Here is a 24730-nt window from a genome sequence, read left to right on the forward strand (position 1 = left end):
CAGGGAGTAGTGCCAACAAAGAGAGAGCAGGGTGAATAATACATTTTTTCAGATAATTGCGAACCATAAATGCAATTTATATGAATATCTATTTTTTATATATATATATATATATATATATATATATATATATATATAAATAATTGTTTACAATTTTCTCTATTTTCTCCATTAAGTTCCTCTGCAGTCACAGACAGTTTGATCTCTGAACTTCAGGAGACACTTCAGCAAGGAAAACAGCTATTTAGTGAGCATCTTGACCTGCAGGAGAAAAAGAAGGCTGAAGAACTTCAGAGCCTCAGGATATCCCTGATTGCAGAGCAGCAGGTATCACTGAAGTCATAAAGCCAGTTACTTGGTTAAAATTCATGGTGACAGTTATAAACTATTGTTTTTTGATGTGTTATTACTGAGCTGCAGAAGCACCATAAAATGTCTTGTTCCTAGATAAAACACATAAATATTCATGCCCTGCCCTGTTTACAGATTCTGACAGTTTAATGTTCCGGAAACTGATGAGTTAAACCAGGTAACTGTGGCACAAAATGGGGGTTTAAGAAGTGAGACGCAAAGAGACAAGCAACATCATCCATGTAGTTTACTTTCTTTTTATCAAATAAGATCATTTTCATTTTTAGTTTTTTTAGTTGCTTAAGTTGGTCATGCTGTTGTTTAAAGTATCAGTTTCATGATTTTTAGTAATTTCATGCAGAGAATTTGCTTGAGTGCACAAGTTATGTATACATTCTTTATTGTTTATGTTATACTTAAACGCGTGTATTACATAAAAATGTATTTGAATTCATGAATATTTTATATTTTACAGTATGAAAATATAGAATTTTTGTTTTTTTGCATAGACAAACTTTAACACTGTTTTGACAAGAGAGAAAGTGAAGAAAGAGAATATAATTGGTGAGCTCAATGAGAAATTGAAGAGTGTTACACTACAGCAAGACAGAGATAAGGGTAAGTAAAGGCTCCACCTCTCATTGAAGAAAATGTGTAACCCTTTCACAATTCAAAGACAATCTGTTTTTAGCTCAACAGCTTAGGAATTTTTTTTCTATAATATTTTGAATAAATATTAATGAGACATTATTCCAATTAAGTTTTTTTGGTGGTTAGATTATAGAAGCACAAAGCATGAAGTACATTTGTGTATAACAAAAAAACAGTATACTATTATGTGTAATTAATATTTAGAAATAGTTGTATACAATAAAAATGTTTAAAATGTTGTAAACCTTAATTTATATTGGAGGAGCTGGAAAAAACTATGATGGTTGCAAGCCTTAGGGAAGCTGATATAACCAAATGATTTAATTATGTTATTTAGCAATCCAGTTGTTTATTTTTTATTTGTTTTTTTACACTTCTCATTGATTTGCCTTGCATGGGTCAGTTTGAACAGATGATTATATTTTTTTGGTACATTTGATCTTGAATACATTTGTCTAAGCATTTTTTTGTAGTTTGATCTAACCCAATAAATGGTTTATAGCTGTCTCTTGACTGTGTTAGGCATAGTGAGCAAGATTTACTAATGTGAACTTTGAAAGGCATTTTGTTGCTTTCGTAGTAAATTAATTTGCATTTGTGGTTTTAAAAAAAGTCATAAGTGAAACTATCTGCGTATTATATAATAATATGCAAGAAAATTATTATAGAACCTGTATCTGGCATATTTACAAAGCTAAATGCAGTGTGCTCCATTCCAATGGTCAACAATTAGTTCGTGGTAGAGTTTACACTAGTTTTAAAGGTACCTATGTTAATGCCTAGATTATAAGCTCCTCGGGGCAGGTTCCTCTCCTGCTCCTGTGTCACTGTCTGTGTCTGTCTGTCATTTGCAACCCCTATTTAATGAACAGCGCTGCCTAATATGTTGGCGCTATATGAATCCTGTATAATAATAAGGCTAGGTAGGCATGATTTAATTGCAAAGTGTAGGCACGAGTGTTGCAAATGTGTTTATGTATTGGTACACAACACAGTATCAAACATCATACATTTTAAATTTTTTGTTTTTCAACACAGACCATGGTATGGAACCTTTTTGTAAAAATAAAATCAGCAAGGTTGCTCTGATTGTAGCTAATAGTTACTCACAATACACACATTCCAAAGAAATTTTACCTGAAAATGTTAACATGGCATTATATGTAAATGTATATATAATAAATATATATATATATATATATATATATATATATATATATATATTAGGGTGTCTAGGGGACCTACCCCTGTTTCTATTCAGACTTTAGTCAGCCTTACATCTTAATTGATGTAACCTTTGGTGCTTCAGACAGCAAAGAAGTATTTACAGAAGGTTTATTTGGCCTTTCATGTTTCTGACTGGGCCTCTTTGTGTTTTAAGAGAAAACAAAAGAGATTCATTTTATCCTGTATTCTTTTACTGATATAATTTGTTGATGGTTGGCTAAAGCTACATACACATGTCCAACCGTTCTCGCTCGATAATTGACTCAGGGCCGATATCGGGCGAGAATCTGACGTGTGTACATCGCCAGTCATCCATCCTCCTAACAACTGTCCTGGCGGATCCACGGATGATGAAGGACTAACGATCCTAATGCAAGGGAAGGGCGAGAGAGCGCAGCAGGGTGCTGCTCCGTCACTCTCCCCCTCCCCTCTGCATATAGCAGAACGATGCTGTATGTACAGCACCGTTCATGCATCATGCAGTGCTAGTTGTTGAAAAGGATCGTGAAAGATCCTTTTCAAAGACTATTATTGCACTTGTGTATGCGGCTTTCAACTTGTTTCTTAACATAATGTTTGGACTAAAATCTACCATCATTGTTATTTATCTACTATATAATTTAAGCTGTATCCTGTACATATATACATAATATTTATTTGTTGATCCCTAGCTTTAATTGAATCCCTATCTGAAGACCGTGCACGTTTACTACAAGAGAAGAAGAAACTTGAAGAAGAAGTTGGCAAGCTTCAGAGTCTTATGTCTTCAGCTCACATGGTTTTACCTTCCGAGCCTGCTGGAGCATGTGCACCTGACCCTTCTAGTGAAATAAATAGACCAGTTTATGATGCCACTGTTATAGAGGAGGATAAAATGGAGCCCACTTTAGATACCAGCATGACAGCTGTTCAGTAAGTGCTCTCCATATTTTTTTCTGAACTGTTTCAGTGTCTAAACCTTTTACTTTCACCATTTGAGATAACCTACTGGTTCAAGCAGATAATAAATTTTACACAGTGTGAAATTTAATATTTTTTTTTAAGTTGCCCTGTAACAAAGAACTAATGCAATTGTGATATATCGGTTTACTGTAAAATTCACCTCACCTATCTGTAAATCAAAAGGCATCATAAAAATACCATTCAGTGGTGTCATGTATCTAAGGCTGCATACACATGGCAGTCGATTCTCTGCTGATACCAGCCACAGGGCTCCTCTCAGATGAGAATCTGGCGTGTACAGAGTCTGTCTGACGTTGTTCATGGATCTGTCCTGGCGGATCCATGAATGTCAGAAAACAAACGACCATAATGGAAGTGAAGGGAGGAGAATGCAGTGGGGTGCCGTACGCTCATTATCCCCCTCCATAGAACAGAACAGCACAGCACTGTATGTACATCACTCATTCATTCATTCATCTTTCAGTCATTTATAGTTGGAAACAATTGTGAAAGATTGTTTCCAACAACAAAAATATAGCGTGTGTACATAGCCTCAGCTCTTATCAAACAATGATGCATAAAGCAGATTTGGTGTAATTATTCTTGTTATATCATTAAATAAGGATACTGATTCCTACATTTACTATCACTTCAAATTTATGAAATTAGAATAACGAGATTCAGTTTAGGTATCGATGATCAGATCCTCCTTAGTAAGAATGTGTTATTTGAACCTCAGATAATTAGGGATTGGTGTTCTCTTTGCTATCCATGTGTGTGGTGTCAAAATCAAAAGTTTTCAAATATCCTGATAAAAACGCTGGGGATTGCAATGAGTGTGCTTTGGTATTTGAAAATATTATGTGAAATCTGTTTTTTTTACTGTGAGAAAATAGTTTACAAATAGCAGAGATTTCAGACAATTGGCAATTTTGTAGGACTAGCCAACCTAGTCGAGGATTTGGCTATTAAAGCTAAAAGAAATAAAATAAAAAAAAAAACACCAAAGTTTCACTTCAGGGTCCTAAAATTAGTTTTGCAACTGTTGGTGTCACATTGCATACATCTGCAACCAGAAGGCTATTCTAACAACTTAACCTGCATTAGAAGTGTGTCAGGAAAAAGCCTTTTCAGTTAAAAAAAAACTTACAACAGGTCTACAGATTGCCATTGAACATATATGCAAAGGCCAGGCCTTCTGGAGCAATATGCCATCAATTGATGAATCAAAGATGGAGTTGTTTGGCCACAGTACTAGTAGACACATATAATGTTTAATGTTATGGTTTTCAGTGTCTTTTCTGTTTGAGGATTCAGCCAGCTTGCAGTCTTCTAGGCACTTTTAAATTCTGTTTCATATTAATACAGTGTGCTTATTGAGAATGTAAGGGCTATGAAAAAGGTCATATAGAACAGGAATAGAGAGTAATGAACCAGCCTTGCTTTTTGTTTTTGCCAAGAAACCCACAAACATCTTGCAAAGAAATCTTTTTTGTAGGAATGGTCAGAAATTTCAAAGATTTGTGGAAAGTTCTGTAAAATACTTACAAGTGGTCATTTATGTTTTTTGTAGACCGCATATGATTATTTCATATATCATTTCATGGATTAAAGCATACCTAAGCTTAGAATTTTCACTTTACATAAAAAGGTTGAGAACTAGGTAGTCAAGAATGAATAGGAGTGCTCCTTCTGCAGAAGGAGCCTTTTGCTCAAAGAAAACAAATTGCCGATCTCACACATGCGCATTGAGATCGGCAAATTTCTTTTTCATCCTACGTCACCCGATCTCGCGCCTAGGTCGGGTGATGTAGGATGAAGAACCTGGAAGTGAAGACGAAGATGGCGGCGCCCGGAGCGTTGGCTCCTGGATGGATGCTAAGACGACGCGGGACCCAATGCCGGACACCCCCGCAGTGATCGGACTGCCATGCGGGATTGAAGGTTAGTGTGTTTTTGTTTTTATTTTTGACTATAGTTCCTCTTTAAGGCAACTTGTAGAAATTATTCTACCAGCATATTCAACATATATTTAAATAATAATGTCTAAAGTTTTGTATTCGGAAAATAAAGTAACTTGATAGTACCATTGATAGTCATGTTTTCTGTTTCTTTTAGTGATACTTTATCTGAAGAAAAACAGAAGATAATGCTGCTAGAGAGAGTAAGTAGATGGCCTGTGATCTAGTTGTTATTATCTGATTATATTACTTCCCATGGCATGTGTCTTAGGACTTTTAGGGCCCATATATACCAGTGCATTGTGGTAACCCAATAATGTGTGCTGATCCACTGCTTTGCTATTCAATGGGGAACACTTAGTAACACTACTTGCATTGCAGTGGATGTCTATTAAAAACAAACAAACAAATGCCACAGGTCCAAATGAAGGTCTGTTGTGGTGCTTTTAAGAGGCTATTCAAATGAATACACAGCATATGGTAATACATAACAAAATGAAATAAAGCTTATGTGTTAAACCATACCACAATGTACCTGACTGATGTGAATGGGCATTTGATGTTTTATATTATCTTTATCAAATCTGTCATTGCAGTCAACTTGCTAATATTTACTTTTACTTGTTGTGTTACCTATGCAAAACCTGCAGTTCCCTATGTTGCTATAGAATTGCTTTTGGTATCATTGGCTTTTGCATTCCTACTGAATTGCAAGGAAGAAAAGCAAAGAATAGTCTGTCCTTTCAAATTTGAGCTTATTGACTTTATTGTTTAACAATTTGTATTTCTTTGCACTTAGTATTATATTTCTATTCAGACACTGCAGTTGAAAGAAGAAGAAAATAAACGACTGAATCAGAGGCTGGTAAGGGCTTATTAAATAAATTGTATTGTAAATACATTTAAATAACATGTCTATGGTGCCACTCAATCTAATATGACTGTTTAAGCTTACGCTTACCATTACACCAATTCCACTTAAATTTTGACCTGTTTTCTTTTTCTTCTGTCCACTTTTTCTGACTATTGTAGTTATTGTTTGTTATTGTACTTATAGACCTCTTGAATGTGGATTTTTCTTCCTTTCAAAAACAAAAACCCCTGTCACTCGCGTAAACAAATAGTGTTAAATCATTCACAAGACAGTCTTTAAAACTGCATCTTTTATTAGTTGTTTACCTACAGAAGTTGAAGACAAAAAATAGGTTCTTTAGCAACTCAAATAAATAATACATTGTTTTTTATTTGATATTATGCAATACAGTTAAATCTTCAGACTACCATTCACTACAGACTATAAACACATTCATTTATACCAGTTACTTTTGTGACAAATGAAGACAAGTAATTAACCAGCTTTAAATATAGGTATATTACTGTGTTTAGAGCTGATTATTCACCTGCCTTGCTTACATTCGTCTGAAAGGAGGATTCAGGCTTCAGGCTTTATTTTTCCTCTTACCACAAGCCTGATGGCACTGCATTGCTCTATTGCAGCATAATGTAAAAAAATGGTCTAAAATAAATGTCTTTTGTAGCCTGTAAAATTTGACATTGTTTAAACAGGTTATATGTTCTAATAAAACAGTCCTTAAATGTAATTAAAGGCACGGTCATATATGGTATTAGGGTCAGGATACAGACCCTTATTCAGTGGTTTGACAGCATAATGTAGCAGGACATTTTTTCCAGTCTAGTTGGAAATCAAAAAACTAATACTCATACCCTTTATTTTACTAGTTTGTTCCATACACTCATACCAAAAGGTGTCAGCTTTAATATAAATATTGAACCCTATGAAAATATGCTATGAACCCTGTATACACTTTGAATGAATATATATATATATATATATATATATATATATTACGGTTATACTGCATGCAAAAGTATTGGTTTGTCAGCATAACCAGCATGTCAAAATGTTCTTCTGGTGTCCAAGAAAGATCAATGTCCTTCTGCAGCTTTGCTGCATAAAAGACTTACCTATTGTTTACTGGTCCCTGTAATTGCAGCTATCTGTACATCACTCATTTCTGAGAGTCCCTCTTTAGAACCGTGTTTTCACTGGTGGGCCCTGTTCTGATTGTGATTTTGTGTCAGACTAATGTGGATTGGTCAAAATCCCTTAGATCTTTTTGGTGCTGCAGTGGAGCCTTCACTAATTGAGTGTGCACTGTAAATAGGCCCAAGCTTTGCATTTAATTTGTGATGGTCTTCTGGAAGCTTCCCAGCTTTTCTGCAATATGTTATTTGCTTGCATGTGCATAGCTGGTTATTTGTGCATCTGCATAAAGTGTTGGAAAATAGATCCTGTGTCCAAAAAAGGGCTTGCTACACAATGTCTTTTGACATTATCATTAAGGATTCTACCAGAGTCAAGATCTCCCATCAACCTCAACAGAAGAATCATGAAGGGCTGCCAAGTCTTTTCCATCCTTTTATGGTAATTTCAGTGTTTTACTCTCCTACTACCTTATATCAGGGTTCTCACTCCTTCCATAAATTAATAGGTTCCAAGACTTCAAAATCATTAGACAATCGTTCATCTCCATGAAGGTGTTCTGACTTTCCAGAGGGGAGGGTTGTTTGGTAGCCTTTGTGGACACCAGGGTGAATTACATTTTGGATTCGTTGGTGTAAGAGGTTTTACTGGGGTTTTTTTTCCTTCTCTCTCCCATTTTTAGCCAGCCAGTCACTCTGTTACCTGATCTCCATCAAGCCCTCCTGGGCCTTCTGTAGTAAGGTGTTATTTTACAAGTCCAAGTGCCAGAATGGTTTCATCAAGTTCCTTTACCAGGAAGATTTTGTGACCTCTGTTGACATCAGAAATATATTCCCTGCTCACCAATGTTTTCTGTGGTTTTGCTGTTGGGCCTTTGCAGTTCCAAATCATGACCCTGCCCACTGGCCTATAATTTGCTTCTTGGGTGTTTACCAATGTATTTTCCATAGTGCTAGCCCTCCCAACAAGAAATGTCACCCTGGTAGTTTGTATACTAGAGAGGTTAGATTGTATTATAATTCTTGATAAGTCACCACTGGACTAAATGGCTAGAAAATCTGGGTTTAATGTTGGATGCAGCCCAGGCAAAAATATTTCTTTCCTATGGAAAGCTTATGTTCTTCAGCCCGGTAGATGCCAAGTTCTCCACTTTTTCATAATCAGGAGTTTGATAAGTATTCTGCTCCTATTTTTTTTTTTTTTTTTTTTTTTTTTACGTCAAATTCTTTTAAATTGCAAGTTAAGTGTAGTGCATTCATGAACTATTGTTGAACTGCACACCTTTTAGTTTATCCAGAAGGTTTCCCAACTGCTGTGCAGGCACAGACATGGTATTTTCTGTTATCTGTTCATTTTTGCATAGCCCAGAGTTAAAGCAGAGCTTAACTGGAATTGGTTGGGTCCCCCACCGTCCTGGAAGCGCTGGATGTGGCCATCTTGTTCTATCTTCGTTCTTTTTCCAGCTACATCACCCAATCTCTCACTGCACAGAAGCGAGATCAGGTGATGTAGCCTGCTATAAAGAAAGGAAAAAAGAGTACCTATCTCACTGCGCATGTATGGGAAACAAAAGTTAAATCGGGCACGCGCAGATAGAGCACCCAGGATGTGTATCCCAGGAGGTTCTGCTCTCCCATTCAGTCTTGATTCATTCAGTTAAGTATCAATACAGAATGGGAGGGGCTTCACCCTGTTTTGCAGTAAAAAAAAATATATATTTTTACCTTGTATAAAAGGGTTTTCTACTCTTTTATAGAAGGTTGGAAAATATCTACCTAATACGCCCTAGTTCCTGTCAAAGAATGAAAATGGTATCATCAACAGATAATTTCCTGTAAAAATGTGAGGTTGTACAGCCCTCCCACTTCTCACTGCTGCTAATGAATGGAATGCACAAAATGTCATAATGGTAATAATAAAAATTTGGATAATGCAAAAGGTAACACAGATTTGCAAGTGTGTATGCGTGCACATTTTTTTAACTTGCAAATTCAGAGTGTTTGCATTAAAGAACAAAACTTTATAACTTGTATAAAAAGTTTAACTTGTAAAATACCTTAGTTGCATTTTATACATAGGTTTTACAATATTGTTTTGTACTGTCTGTACAGTAACATAAAAAACAGGAACATGTCATGTTTAACTGTATTCTTTAGGTAAAGAACTTTGCCAACGCATTAAATATAGGAGTTCAATCTTGGTAAATAAAAAAATCAATGTACATGGGTATTATCTAATTTCAAAGAGTGTTTTCATTCCTTACTTCAAAGGAATGTTTCAGAGCAATCGAAGTGAACTGAATCTGAAGAATTTTTTCTACCAAAAATAGAAATATGTATCATTTGTGCATGCTGTATAGCTTAAAGGAATTCTTGCTAGGAGAAAGGTCAGATATAGGCTAATTTGCAAGGGGGTATTGTTGGTGGTCAGTGCACTGCTACTGACCCAAGTAAACAGCTCTTAGCTAAAACAACCACAAGAGGTATCTAACTAGGTTATCGTACTTTAAAAATGAATGCTTTTTTTATTACTTTATTTGCTAACTTCTTTCATTTTTATTCTCATTTTAGATGTCACAGAGCATGTCTTCAGTTTCCTCAAGACATTCAGAGAAAATAGCTATTCGAGAGTAAGTTATTTGTACTCTGCAATCATGGGCTTTGATAGCACCTTTTTTTAAAGTCAGAAATAAGTCCCAAGATTTCAGTAACAGTACAGAAAAGACAAATGTATGTGTGGCCTCTCCTTCCAGAAGTGCTATTGTCCCAGCTACCATGAATCACTGAGCCATGTATGTAGCCATTTTTTTCAGAATATCTAATTTGCCTACATCATTGACTTAGAATGTGTGAAAGCAAGATTCATACAGGCAGACAGCATTTGGCTATGGAATACTGGAAACTTCTATAATTTAGGTATTTTTTAAAGCAGAACTCCAGGTAAAAAATGTTAACAGTAATGCAGTTGTATATAAGATACATCTCCTGTAGTAAAAGGTAATGTCCACATTGCTGCCATTTCCTCGAATTTTTCATAGACGACAAGTTGTGGTGGCAACTCGTAAGAGAGCTGCAGATCTCATACCTAGGATGGGGTGCTAGAGGATAAAAAAAAAAGTACAATGTTAACTAATAAAAGTGCAATGACAGCTGTTGCAAACTTTGTACAATTGTTGCAGTCAGTTGACAATTGTTGCTTCTTTCAGTGTTTTCTATCACATTATTGCCAAAATAAATCTTTCTGGCCCAAACCCTTTTGAAAATATATGCAGTCATTACACTGCAGGGAAATGGAAGGTTTCTTCATGTGCAGCAGGCTCTCCCAATAATGTATCTTACAATACAATGCTGGAATGAAAACATCTCAAGTGTTTATACTGTATTCCCTATTAGGACAGCTTCCTTCAGCTTCGATTAGTGTTTGAGCAATCGTAAAAAGATTCTTTTAGGTCTTCACTGCAGCAATAGAAAATTATTCAAAAACACTAATAAAAAAGTTGTTAAATGCACCGACCGTCTTAAGACTTGAGTTTTTTCCCTTTTGTTGCAAACAGAAAATTTTCAGTTGTCAACTTCCCTAGCGGCCTGATTCTATCCAAATTTCCATGCAAAAAGCGGTACAATTCTTTGCATGGAAATTTATTTTTCATTGTAGGCTATAATTCTTAGGCATAATTTGCCAATATTTAATAAATTTAACAAATTTAAAATTAAACTTTAAATAACAAAACACAAAAATCTGTTAAAAAAAATTAAACATGTAATATACCTGTACAGTAGCATATATAATATATATATAATATAATTATATATTTTATGAATATTTCTTTGTATTGGACTCAACACAGCTATTTTGTATTGAATCCAATTAGTAAAAAGCTACCCCGAGTGTGACTCGGGAATACCGATTTTTGCCTGGAAAATCCACCTTGAGTCACACTCAGGAATACCGCTAGGGGGTAATAAAGGTCTTACCACCCTTCAAACAGTTTTCATTTTCTGTCAAACTCCCTTATTAGCCCTGATTTACCTAGCCTATTTATTGTTATTTCTAAATGTGATGCTACAGGACAATTCTTGACTTTCCAATTTATGGGGGCTGGTTTCACTACTCTTTCTACTAATTCATTGTATAAAAAAATATATAAAAACTTTGTATCATCATGAAATTTATGCTACATGGACAGTTTCTATGCTTTAGTGATGATTTGCAAACTATAGAAACCAAGGAAAAACCAATCCTAATTACCTGACACAATTATCCACATAGATGAAATTCTATATTTTAGGTCAGGAGAAGGTATATTTGGAAATTTATGGGCAGCATAGTGGTTCAGAGGTTCGAATCTCAGCAAGGACACTATCTGCATGGAGTTTGCAGGTTCTCCCCGTGCCTGCGTGGGTTACCTCCGGATACACTAGTTTCCTCGAACATTCCAAAAACAAGCAGTTAGGGTTTTTAGCTTCACCACAAAATTGACCTTGGACTGCATTAAAGACATATGACTATAGTAGAGACATTAGATTGTGAGCCCCTTTGAGGGACTGCTAGTGACATGACTATGGACTTTGTACAGTGCTGTGTTATTTGTCTTTACTATATAAATACTGTGCAATAATAATAATAATGTTCCATGGTTTACATACATTCATTGAAGTAATATTACTTGCACATCTGCCAAACCAAATGTTCTGCTGTGAAAATACAATTGGGTATTTTCATTATAGTGTTGACTAGCCTGATAATGGTCCTAATATAGAAACTGCCTAAAATAAGATTGGCTATCCCAGGACACAAGAGAATTATCTAGATTCTAGATGTTATTTTATTTTTAAATCTTTTTTAAATGCCCAAATGCAAATTGTAAAAATTTACTTTTATTATTCCGAAATAATCTGTAGTTCTCATTTTACTGAAGACTTGTATTACCTTTAGGTTATTTTCCACATTGTCTTTTTTGGACAAACACGTTCTTCTTCAAACAGCTAGTACATTATACTATATGGGATGCCAGTGTAACATTAACAAGAAGTATATACAGTTATGTCTAAGTTTCCTTTCTTCAAATAAGTCATTAAACTGCACGGAACAGCTGAAGTTTTTATTAGGAATAATAAATGACTTGCCCTGCGAAGGTCATCACACAAACCCTAAAATATATGAATGCAATTCAATATTTACAGACCTTGGTCTTCATATTTAGGGCTATTTAGGTAGTACTAGGAGCAATTGCTTTTTGCCTATAGTTTTGGTTGTCCTTTACAAATTTTTTTATGAATGTGGTCTAGAATGTTATATAAGCTACTATACCTCTACTAATAGAATGTACTTTTATACAGCCAAAAACATGTACTGTGCTTTTGTAAAATGTAAATATATTTTAATCAGGGGTAGGCAGTCGTATGCAACATTCTGTCCAAACATACAGCATACTGGATCAAATCATAAACTTTGCGCTAGTTTTAGGACCTATTTTGACTTTTGCACTGCAATATGATTTATCACACTTGAGTCATAAAAAATTGTTCACTTCAGATATCTGAAGTTAAATGCAGTGTGCACTGCAACTGGAGGCTCCCAGACTCTGCAGACTCTCTGCATGGGTCCAATTTGTATTTGAATTATTTTATTGTTTTTTAAAAAGGGTTTTACAACTTGTTTAGGGAAAAAAATGCGAAAGTGACATACAGTGAAAAGTATTTCCAACATTCTAAGAGTTGAATATGAATTCAAACATTATAAAAATGGCAAAATGTGACAGCAGGGAATCCTGAAGATTAAAATAAACATTCAAATTTCAATGAAATATTATCAGTACTACAAGGTCAAAAATTCCAAATAAATGATAAAAAACTGTTTAATATTATACATTTTAACTCTAATTTTTAATACATGTAATCCCTGCACATACCATGTAATAGATACATTCTAATGCAATATTCAACTCTAGGGGAATACACTGAATACATAACAAAAGGCTGAAAAATAGCAATGAAATTAGGAGAAGGATCTGGAGGGGAGGGGAGGGGAGGGGGGGGGAGGGGCAGTAAGTTCCTCTTGCATTATCTAGGATGAGAGATAAGAGATCCAGAGATCCAAGCGTCCCAGGTTTTATGAATGACTTGCGTTCTATCCCTTGGTAAGCATGTCAATTTGTCATTGTGGTGATCCAGTTCAATTCATTCTTAGTAAATTCCAGTGGTATACTGCTGGCTTTCAAATAGCAAGCTATTGTATTTGAACTGCAAGGAAAATGTATGTAATCAAGCAGGCAGTTGGTTTTAAAAAGTGTTTCGTCTAGTCATGCAAATAGGGATGTTTCTAATCGTTTGGGTAAATTGACTATGGTGACTGAATAAATAAGAATGTGTATTCTTTTTCAAAATCTCTGAACTGTTGGGCAACTCCACCAAGCATGTAAAATTTTACCCATCTGACCGCAGCATCGACTTTATATGTAATTTTATGTTTGGTACAATGATGGGTTATCTTTTAACTGCAATGAAAACATACTTTGCGTTCACATGCTATCAGGCAGCATATTTAGTTCGCATTGGCCAATCTGAGAAACTACTCCACTGTAATACCCAATTTGTTTTGCCTTGATTATGAACTGTGGGAGCCCAAATCCCTGCTGAATTTAATTGTTCTGGAACATTGTGCATCTAAAAACTATATATTAGTTTCTTTACTACGTTCCCTGTATGGTATAGGACTGGGAATATAAATTCAGAGGCCTCTGATAAAAGCATCACCAGTATGTGTTTTTAATGGAAAGTAAAAATAGATTTACACTTATTTAAGGATTCAGACTATTTACATACAATGAATGCCTGGTGATGGTTTTACCATAATATCTGCAAATTGTAATCACAGTGTGTGGCCTCTCCTTCAATAATTCCAAGAAAGTTTTTAGTTTTCACTATTTCCAAAAAAAAAAAAAAAAACTGACATTCCCTAACTAATCTGAATGTTTTAATATACACTTGACGAAGAAAAATACCCTAATGCCTGGGGTTCTATCCCGTTTCATAGTCTGCTGTGAATTTTGAAAATGAGTACCTTTGCATGAAAATATTCCACAGGTCAGGCAGGGGTGGCTTGTTCTGAATATATTTTTCTGTATGTAGATTATTTAATGTCCATAGTCTGTGCATAGGTGCATTTTAAGCACAATTGCTTAAAGAAATATTTAAAAAAAAAAAAAAGATTTGCACTATTTAAACTAAAATTTATTCATTTTCTTTGCCTGTCTTTCATGCTTACAGCTTCCAGGTTGGAGATTTGGTCCTTATTATCTTAGATGAACGTCATGACAATTACGTCCTGTTTACAGTCAGCCCAACACTATATTTTTTGCATTCAGAGTCATTGGCTGCATTAGACCTTAAACCAGGTGAGTATGGTAAGTGTCAGCCAAACAACAATTATTTTATAGTTTTACCATCAGGAATTATTCTTTCTGTTTGATATGTCATGTTCATTGTTCATTAGCTTACAATGCCATTAAGAAGTTACTATAGTTGGGCTATCAATATAAGTAAAAACTACAGCTATAAAGCCACACAAATGCTTAACCTATAGAAATGAAGTGTTTATATAGTTCCAGTTCTCTCCTTCCAGCCTATTTGTCGTGTGGTTCAGAAACATTCTGATCTGAAACCAGATGTCTATAATATGTGTTCAGAATTTCAGCAGCATCTGTTTTTATTTATTAATTTTTAGTGCAGAAATCATTTTCATGTATACCTTAGGTGCAATTACATTAGTCCATAGGTACCTGTTTATGAAGCCTATTTGTCATGAAAGTTGTGTCACTGTATACAGTCATTTTACATTCTGAGGTGTGATCAGTTTTGCTATATTGGTATTTTTATTTGATTATTTTTTCCCTGTAAAACTAGTTCTGTGCTTTGATTCATCAAGGACCTCATCTTACATGCCTTACCCACTCAGTGTGGCTAATGGGCAAAATGTAGATCTCCTTATGACTTGTCCATACCTATGCATTGTGGGAATATGTTTTGCCTGTGCAGTGGGTTTTGCCATCTTTAACGATGGCTGATGTGCTGTTAGCTTTTAGTGATGTAGTCATTTAGGTGTCTCTGGCTGGGACAAGTATTGCCGGGTAAGCCCTTGATAGAGACAGAGTTCTTAGACATGGATGCATGGGATCTGTGTGGAGAAAAATAACTAAAATTGTAAATTATATAGCAGCCTTTCACTGAGACATGAAATAGGGACTGTTTAATGTGAGTATTCTTTAGTTGTAAGATTGCTTTAACTTTAATGCCTCACTGGATGTTACCTGTTCATATTTTGATACATGGACTTTAAAATACAATACTTATTGTTTACTGCATTGACACATTTCTCAATTTGGGATTGCACTTGTTTACCCCCAAACCCCAATTGAGTGGATGCACTGGAGATAACACTCTCTTTCCACAGCTATGGGACCTGATTTATTAAAGCTCTCCAAGGCTGGAGAGGATACTCTTTCATCAGTGAAACTGGGTAATCTAGCAAACCTGAAATGGATTTGGTGCAGAACTCAAAACATTGGCTAGCAAATAGAAAATGACTTTAAAGAAATCCTTTCCAAGTAACACACACCAGTAAGCTGCATACTGTGTTTAGAGAGGGCTACATATGTATTTCTATGTCATTGATTGTCAGACCACTTTTTCCCACCATTCTGGTGCATTGGCAGCACATGGCGTAGCACATACATTTGAATAATTTGCCTTAATGCAGTTCACATTGTCCTACATTTAAGCAGTTCCTTAGGAAAGAAGGTGTAAAATGGCTCCTAGGGATTTATTGTTCTTAATGAAATTCTTAAAAAAAAATTCCCTATTTTTAGTTCATTTATGTGCATTTGTACATGCTGATTAGTAATGAATATTTCTCAAAATTAACACAAACATGTCTTTTATTTGAAAACCAGTGAAAAAAGGAAAGCTTTGTTTCTTTCTTGCTGCTTTTCATGTTGTAAATTGCTTCCTTTTTTTTTTTCATAAACTGGAATAATCCAGAATAAGTTCAATCGAAATGTGTTTACCTCGAAAGAACAAAATGCCGCTGGCATAAAAATAGTTTGCTCCGTTGCTAATGTGCAAAACCGCCTGACCTCTGAAGACATTACTGATTATTCATATACCAAAAAGCCAAAACTAAGTAAAAAAATCACCAGTGTTATAACAGCTACTGTAATTTGAATTATTAACTACAAAATGGAGGTTATACCAACAATGTTTGTTGGTAAAAAACAACAAACCTTTCCTAAGAGAAACATGGAGGCTGTTATTGCTGAATTCAAAAGTTTTCAGACTGAATTAGTTAGGTGACTGTCATGCTGACCATCTGGCTTCAAAACTCCTGGGCTCATTGAACATATTCAGATACTTCTGACCTTTCCTTGAATTGTTTAATTTGCCTGCTTCTAGATCAATACACAATAATAAAGTTAAATAGGCAACTTAACATCTAGGCAAAAACTTTTTCCAGAGGAAATCAGCATTGGAAGTGTCAGTGTTTTCTTTCAGAAAAAGTTTCAATTCTGTAGTGCCCCAATTGTTACAGCAGTATGCATGACCTAAGCTGGGCATAGCATGAAATATATGATCATGGACAGTTGTGAGCCAAGACAGTGAGCATTCTTAGGCAGACAGTATTTGCATGCAGACCACCCTACATATTGAGCCTCCATTGCAAAAGTTAATTGATTTCAATAAATGAACTAATAAAAGGGTTAAATCAGGGACACACAGGCTGAGAAGAAGAAGGCTAGAGAATACTGGGTGGACACTACTTGACATGTTACAGATTTCAGTGCAGGAGCGTGGCCTGTACAACTGTGCAACACTGAAGTTATCTATAAATGTAGAACTCTGCATTACATTTTCACTTTATATTGGTTTCACACCTATACATAAACGTTTATTGACCTGTGCAGTTTCCTACACACACAGCCACCATGCTTTGTTCTTTAAGGGACATTTACTGAGCTATTTTTTGTAATTGTTTTTGTATAGATTAAACCAGACTTGTCACAGCGTTTAGGGCTGCATGTGAAAAATTTAAATAAAGCCCAAGTGGTTCGGTGATTGTATAGATAATCTTTCCAATAACAAAGTTATTTATTAAACAAAGATATATATATCCCCTATTCATAGTTCAGTTTGTTGATGCTGGTCAGAGGGAGAATTTTACTTGTAAAATATTAGAAAAACATTTTTTTCCTTGCAGCCAGTTCTTCTGGCAAGAAGAGTCTTTCTGGTTCATTTACTGAGCAATTAGAAGCTTATCTGTTGCTTTCAAAGGAAAGTTTTCCATTTATCAGAGTGTGACACAAACTTCTGATTTTCAAGCTTAGGGTGATAATAAAACTAATTTGCACAACCATTTTAGGTATTTTAAACCAAGATTGTCTTCCTAGAAGTAATAATAGTGTAGTAAATCTTTAGAAGCAAAAAGGAAATTTTGACTTTGCTTTAATTTATTTTGGCATGTTTTATCTGAAGACTGATAATATGCGGTAACCCAATTATATTTTACTTTTCATCATGTTAGATCACTCAGTACCAGAATATGATTGCTTAGATATTGCAGTGGAAAACTTCCTTCTTTCTCTTTTTGCTGTACAGCAGTTTTACTTTGTCTGAGCCTAACTTTTGACATTTTTCAAGACATTATGGTATTCTATTCCATCTTATTCTGATGTATCTTCATTCAGTCTAGCAGTGTTTAAATGTTAGATTTCTTTCCAGGTATTAAGATGTTTCAAAGGTTCACATTGCCCTGTGCAGTGTTAGTCTTGTTACACACCAGGCAGTGTCAAACAGTAATCACAATGAGGCAGGAAATATGACTCTTGCTGAAAAGATGTATTACTTGTTGATATTCCAGGGGAATAGTATTAGCAGTGCATAGTTCTTTGCCAGTTCTCAAACATTTTAACTGCCCAGACAGGAGATTGAAGCTAATATTTAGAATATAAAAACACATGTGTATTTATCATAAGACATTAACCATCCAAGTTTATGCTAAACCTTAGGTGGAATAAATAACATTAATCAGTAGAGGCTAATTCAGGCAATGGTTAAATGTTATACTTTAACGGCTACTCTTTGACTACCAATTGAATTTAATTGAAATATTATGAAACAATTCTTCCCCAGGGGCACCTCTAAATTTCTTATCGAAAGGATAAATAATATTAGCAGGGTTGGAGCAACTGTAGGATCCAGGTAGCCATTACTGATACCTAATGATTTGAACCTTTTTTGTGGCAGGTAATTAAAAGAACATGTTTGAAGTGAACTTATCAACAGCCAGTTGTTTTTTGAACCATCATGTCACCAAATTACGTTGTTGACCTGTAGTCACCATCAACAAAAATCTAGTGTTTCCATAAAGCTTAAAACTAAGTACATATGTAAGATGTCACTGGAAACAATGTTTCGTGATATGATGTTTTTTTTAAACTGGTAGGCAAAAACCCAACAGGGACTAAGGCTACGTACAAATATTGTTTCAAGGCTAGTATCAGACAAGAATCTGAAGCGTGTACAGCGGCCATCCAATGTCGTTCATGGGTTCTTCCTGGTGGATCTACAAACAACTGTAATGCAATAAGCACTATGTACAGCACTTTTTCATGCATCGCTTAGACTTTTGTCGTTGGAAGGGATTGTGAAAGATCCTTTTCAACAACAAAAGTCTAATGTGTGTTTGTAGCCTAATTTGTATGAAATGTGTACACAACTAAGAACACAAGAATAACTTCACAGTCATTGAAGTTAATGCTTAAAAAAATCCAGGCACCACACTTCTGGGGAAGAGCTGCAAGAAACTGTACATGTTTTAGTTACTTAGAGACATAATGAGCCATGGTTCAAAACTTAACTGTTTTTATTGAACTGCATTTTTTTAAAACATTTAGGAGGCTGTAAACTGGATAGTGATATTGTAGTTCAAGAACCATTCTACAAATAGACCAAGGATGGAGTAATTAAATCTGTTTTTTTTTTTCCCAATTGTCTTTCTAAAGCCTCCGGATCATCTAGAAGACCCTGGGTTCTTGGGAAAGTGATGGAAAAAGAATATTGCCAAGCCAAAAAGGTAAAAAGAATATTTATATACTGTATGTTTCTCAGAATGTTATCAGTTTCCATTCAGTCGTTCCTCCTGTTTTGCAAAAAAAAAAAAAAAAAAACAAAAAACAAAAAAGGGTAATCTTAGTCAGTTGTATCAGAGCTGTACCTGTTCAGATTAAACCTGGAATTCAGCATAGCAAGAGCAATGAAAACTGGAGGTATTTTCAAGCAAAGTGATAAGGTTATGCTTCTAGAGGGTATTGCAATATATACAGCTGCCTTTTTTTAACTATTCTGAATAAGCTTGGATACTTAGGATAGTGTCTAACCCAAACCCCCCCGAGTACTTCACACACATGCATGCATTCCTATCGGCCTCAACCATAATGGGCTTTTTCATTGGGGGTTGTGCAAGCTACATCAATATCAGAGAGTGCAGAAGTGTTACACATTCACAATATTCTAATATTCAGTTAGTGTAACCATAGTTGCGAACACTTTATTACTGCTTGCGTCTTTAGGGTAAATAACAGGTTTATATTATAGCAGACAGAGTAAGCATGATGTGCTTACTTCTCCCTCACTGACCCATATCACTGGCAGAGCCTTAAGAAACTCCTATGTATATTTTAATACAATTTCAAAAAACTTGCAAAGGTTTTCAAACATTACCACTTTTGCCCTTGCACTGCAACCCTCGGGCCTGATGATCAACCAAAGGGGGGTGTCACATGCTGCCCTATAGCCAAAAGTGGGTATTTGTTAAGAAAGGCGAGTTACCATAAATACTTCCAGTATAAACTGAACTAGTTTTCCATACCATGTAGAAATTATTATAGTTACAAGTGTGTGTTGTTGTTTTCTCTAGGCCCAAAACCGGTTTAAAGTTCCACTGGGGACAAAATTCTATCGAGTGAAAGCAGTGCCATGGAATAAGAAAGTCTAACTGCCCGCGAACTGCCCGCTACCACTACTGTCTAATGTATCTTCTGGCTTCTTGGACAGTACTAGCCCAAACACCTGGCCACCTTTTTTTCTACCAAGATTGGAGTAGCAGTCCTCACTGGTGTTATATAATTTTTTAAGGGTTATGTAGAATTGTAAATTTCATCTGAGGATTCTGCATATTTGTCCATTTTTTTTAACAAAAGTACCTAGAAATGTGGACCAAGAGAAATTAATTTTTTTTCAAGCATCATATAATAATGCATCATGTTTTACTGCCATACTTTCTTTCTGCCTGTTCAGTATAAATTAGCTTGTACCTAGATGTTAAATGTTAGTTACCATTATTACCAGCATTTGTCTCTAAGTGAAACACATTTATCCACACTATTGGCACTCTTCAACACATCCTTAATAATCTGTATAAATTTGGCAGAGGAGAGTGTATATGGCATGCAGATAAGTCACCATTTTCTTTAATATCAGTTCGCCTCCATGGAGAAAAAGATACATACAGTGTGTGTGTATGTATCTTTACTTATATATGGCTTGTTATTATCAAAGCAGAAAATGCAAATAAAAAATACTGGCTGGTCATTTGCAGCTTTCCAATGTACTTTTGATTAACCGATTTATTTACGGGCTGTTTTGAAGGGAAGAATGTACACAGTAGAGTGGTTTGAAATGCTGAAACATTACCCAGCCATAGGGAAACCTTTTATTATGTTCAGTAAATTCTATTAATACAACTGTATTTTATTGATTGAATTTCAGGCAAAAGGACTTCATTGTACATTAACCATACTTAAGTAACAAAATATTGTATTGCAAAAACATGTAGAGTTTTAAAACAATAAAGATTTAAAACTGTAAATGTTTGAAAATCTGTCTTTTAAAGCTGTATTCTGTATATATAATTAAAAAAAACACTATTGTGCATAATTTTATTCATGCATCTAAGTTATGTGAAATGTTATGCTATAGTAATGTTTTCCAATAAAACAAGAGAAAAGTGTGTGTGTTTTTGGTTTTGCTGTTTGCAAGTTGATATAGTAATCATTCCTGGGAGTTTTATAATTGTCTTTATGTGAAAGTCTGGTTTTACATGGCCACTGTTTTGTAGTGGATCATATACGTTTACTTGACTTATTTATTACTCAATTAGAACTATCTGGTTTCTCCTATGGAAATCAGTCACATTCCACCTCATGTTTAAAGTTTCCTGACTTTATATCAAGAAGCTAAAGTACCTTAAATGTAGTTCTGTATTATATAGAAATCCACCACTTTGCACTTAGGAATAAAAACGTGAAGCTTACTGTCATTTGACATCTGGAGTTGTAATTGTTGTTTTTTAAAGTTTTATACTGATTACGTGATACAGGCCAAAAAGGGACCTTTGTTTTCCGAAACATTTACAGTATTACATCTTTCCTTCAATCTGTTCCACCCTACACAAACCCATTGCACTCTCACATTACTCACGCAATATGCTGCTTCTATTAATTCACCATATAAACTGTATATCAAAAAGAAATCCAATTTTTTTTCTGCTTAGCTGTGTCATACGTGCTATCGTTTAATGGTATTGTAAATATACAAGTTCCCATTTACATCTAAATGTGTATAGTTACATAGTAGGTCAGGTTGAAAAAGACATAAGTCCATCTAATTCAACCAGTAGGGAAGTAGACCACTAGGGAATTAAACATATCACAGATAAAAAAAAACCCTATGGACATAGTTGGTCCAGAGGAAGGTAAAAAAAACCCTGGTACAATTTACTTCAATTGGGAAAAAGATTCCTTCCTGATTTCATGGAGCAATCAGATGTTCCCTGAATCAATGGTCTCTGTTATCTTTACTTTAACCTCCTGGGCAGTAACCCTGAGTGTGGCTCGGAGTAAAAAAAAAATAGCTGATAGCGGTAACCCTGAGCCACACTCGGGGTAGCAAAAAAAATAATTACTTACGTGGTCCCACTAGCGTCCTCCAGTGTCCTGCCGGTGGGATCCCATCCTTGGGCCGCATCCTCTTTGTCCGATCAGTCCCCCGTCGACTGATCTGGCCTTCCTACGGGAGTTCCAGGTGACGTCATGCGTGCGGTAGGGATGAGCGAGTGAGATTTTAAAATTCAATCTTGCGGCGAATCGGGCCTTTCTAGTTCAACAGACATGTAAGTGAGAATGGCCTTGCGATTTGCCATGAGGTCGTGTTCTCGCCGAACTAACGAGGGAAAAAGCAGGGGGAGTAACGTTGAGAAATTTCAGCGGTAATCGCGGCTGGGAGCAAATCGGAGCACAGGCATATATATACAAGGAAGGAGGGAGGGGTTAGTCACTTCATCTTGTGTTCTGTGTATAGGATAGACGCAGGGAGAGATGTGTAGTGTGACGGACAGTGTAGAAGCTGCATAGTTCAGTGTTTATAGGGCATTTACTTTTACATAAGCTACTAGCTAGTAAGTTTTGTAAAATTGTCAGCTCATTTAGTGTATTTAGTGTATATAGTGCTCGTTTAATGTTATATTGTGTATATTACACTCTTGGGTGCTGTTCACTAACTGCACATGCACTGAAGGTACAATTGTGGTTGCTGCTACTTATAGTGCCACGCATAGCTAGTCAGTTTTGTTAAAATGTCAACAGTCAGCACATTTAGTTTATTCTATATTGTGTATTAGTGAATACACTGTTAGTCATCTTTTTTCACACTGTACATTCACTTAAGCTAATTAAATTCAATTGTAGTTCCTGATATACAGATATTTTAGTGTTTGACACCCATTCTTATTTACAAAAGAAGATTGTTTGGTACAGTAAAATTTCTGGCCTACTGTAAAAAAAATACAGATATTTTAGTGTTTGATACATTTTCCTATTTACCAAAGAAGACAGGTACAGTGAAATTTCTGTGCTACTGGAAAATACAGATAGTTTAGTGTTTGATACCTGTTCCTATTTACCAAAGAAGACTGGTACAGGGCAATTTCTGTGCTACTGCAAAATAAATACGAATATTTTAGTGTTTGATACCTGATCCTATTTGCCAAAGAAGACTCTTTGGTACAGTGAAGTTTCTGGCCTTTTGTAAAATAAATACAGATACTTTAGTGTTTGATACCTTTTCCTATTTACCAAAGAAGACTGGTACAGTGAAATTTCTGTACTACTTTAAAATAAATACAGATATTTTAGTGTTTGATAGCTGTTCCTATTTACCATTTATTAGTGTTTATTACCTATTTCATTTTACCAAAGATGACTGGTACAGTGAAATTTCGGTGCTATTGGAAAATAAACACAGATATTTTAGTGTTTGATACCTATTCGTATTTACCAAAGAAGACTGGTACAATTAAATTTCTGTGCTACTGGAAAATAAATACAGATAATAGAGCGTTCGATACCTGTTCCTGTTTACCAAAGAAGACTGTTTGGCACAGTGAAATTTCTGGCCTTCTGTAAAATAAAAACAGATATTTTAATGTTTGATACCTTTTTCTTTTTACTAATGAAGACTGTCTGGTACAGTGAAATTTCTGTGCTTCCTTAAAATAAATACAGATATTTTAGTGTTTAACCACCTGAGCGTTACACTGATTTCTAGATTTCTGTTCCAAAAGCGTCACAGGTTTTCATGAAATTTTTTTTTTAAATTGTAGACCTGTAACTTACAGAAATATGTCCGAATAGGGTTCTAGTAGATATCATGAATATAAAAAATGTTTGAAACACACAATCATGTAAAAAAAAAAAAAAAACTTTTAATAAAATTAAAGGAAAAACACAAAAATCAGCTTAAACAAGAACACATAAATAAATGAAAAATACTGAAAATGCGATAATTCGGTATAATGTATAGTAATATATTTTTCTAAAACACCTCCCTAGTGTCCGTCACATACCTATAGACAAAACCACATAAATATATTTTCTATTATTTTGTATTGGATTGGATACAGGACTTTGTGCTAAATCCAATACAAAAAATTTGAATTTTCCGCTACGACCCTCATCGACGGGCGCACGCACGCGCATCATCAGGAATCGCCGAGGGACGCGTACGCAAATGCCGGGTATTCTAATTCTTTCCAAACTTCCATGCAAAAAGTGTTACATTTTTTGCATGGAAATTTATTTTGGATTGTAGGCTCTAATTCACCGAATTACCGCATAACTCACCAAAATATGTCCAAAATTTTATAAATTTAATAATTAAATTTTTTTTTTATAAAAAAAAAAAGTAAAAAAAAAAAAAAGTGTAAAATGTAATGTACAGTAGCTTATATAATATATATATAATACAATTATATATATATTATATAAGGATTTCTTTGTATTGAACTCAATACAGCTTTTTTGTATTGAGTTCAATACAAAGGAACTCAATGCAAAATTTTGAATTTGCCGCCCCGCCTCCCTCCCGCGCCGACGTACGCAGCGACGTCACTGGGAAACCCCGGTGATCGTCTCTGCACTCGCTGGCTGAACACAGAAGACACAAGACGTGTCCGGAGGAGCGGAGGAAGAAGGTGAGTATTTTTT

At 35.1% G+C, this 24730-nt stretch overlaps 1 protein-coding gene across 6 annotated transcripts in view; it reads left to right on the plus strand.

Moving 5' to 3' along the window:
• RB1CC1 (RB1 inducible coiled-coil 1) overlaps positions 1-21198 on the plus strand; it is an 80400-nt gene extending 59202 nt beyond the window's left edge. For 3 of the 6 annotated variants that reach the window (XM_072411209.1, XM_072411210.1, XM_072411211.1), the window contains exons 15-24: positions 177-327; positions 861-969; positions 2901-3141; positions 5290-5335; positions 5950-5997; positions 7498-7578; positions 9708-9766; positions 14406-14542; positions 19193-19263; positions 20107-21198. In XM_072411209.1, coding sequence (XP_072267310.1) covers positions 177-327; positions 861-969; positions 2901-3141; positions 5290-5335; positions 5950-5997; positions 7498-7578; positions 9708-9766; positions 14406-14542; positions 19193-19263; positions 20107-20184 — 1021 coding nt within the window. In that variant the 3' untranslated portion in view covers positions 20185-21198. The remainder of the gene's footprint in view (positions 1-176; positions 328-860; positions 970-2900; positions 3142-5289; positions 5336-5949; positions 5998-7497; positions 7579-9707; positions 9767-14405; positions 14543-19192; positions 19264-20106) is intronic. The other 3 variants (XM_072411213.1, XM_072411214.1, XM_072411215.1) reach the window with 3 other exon arrangements.
• The last annotated feature ends 3532 nt before the right edge of the window (positions 21199-24730 follow it).

The sequence above is a fragment of the Pyxicephalus adspersus genome, chromosome 5 (assembly GCF_032062135.1).
Source record: "Pyxicephalus adspersus chromosome 5, UCB_Pads_2.0, whole genome shotgun sequence".
Lineage (NCBI taxonomy): Eukaryota > Metazoa > Chordata > Amphibia > Anura > Pyxicephalidae > Pyxicephalus > Pyxicephalus adspersus.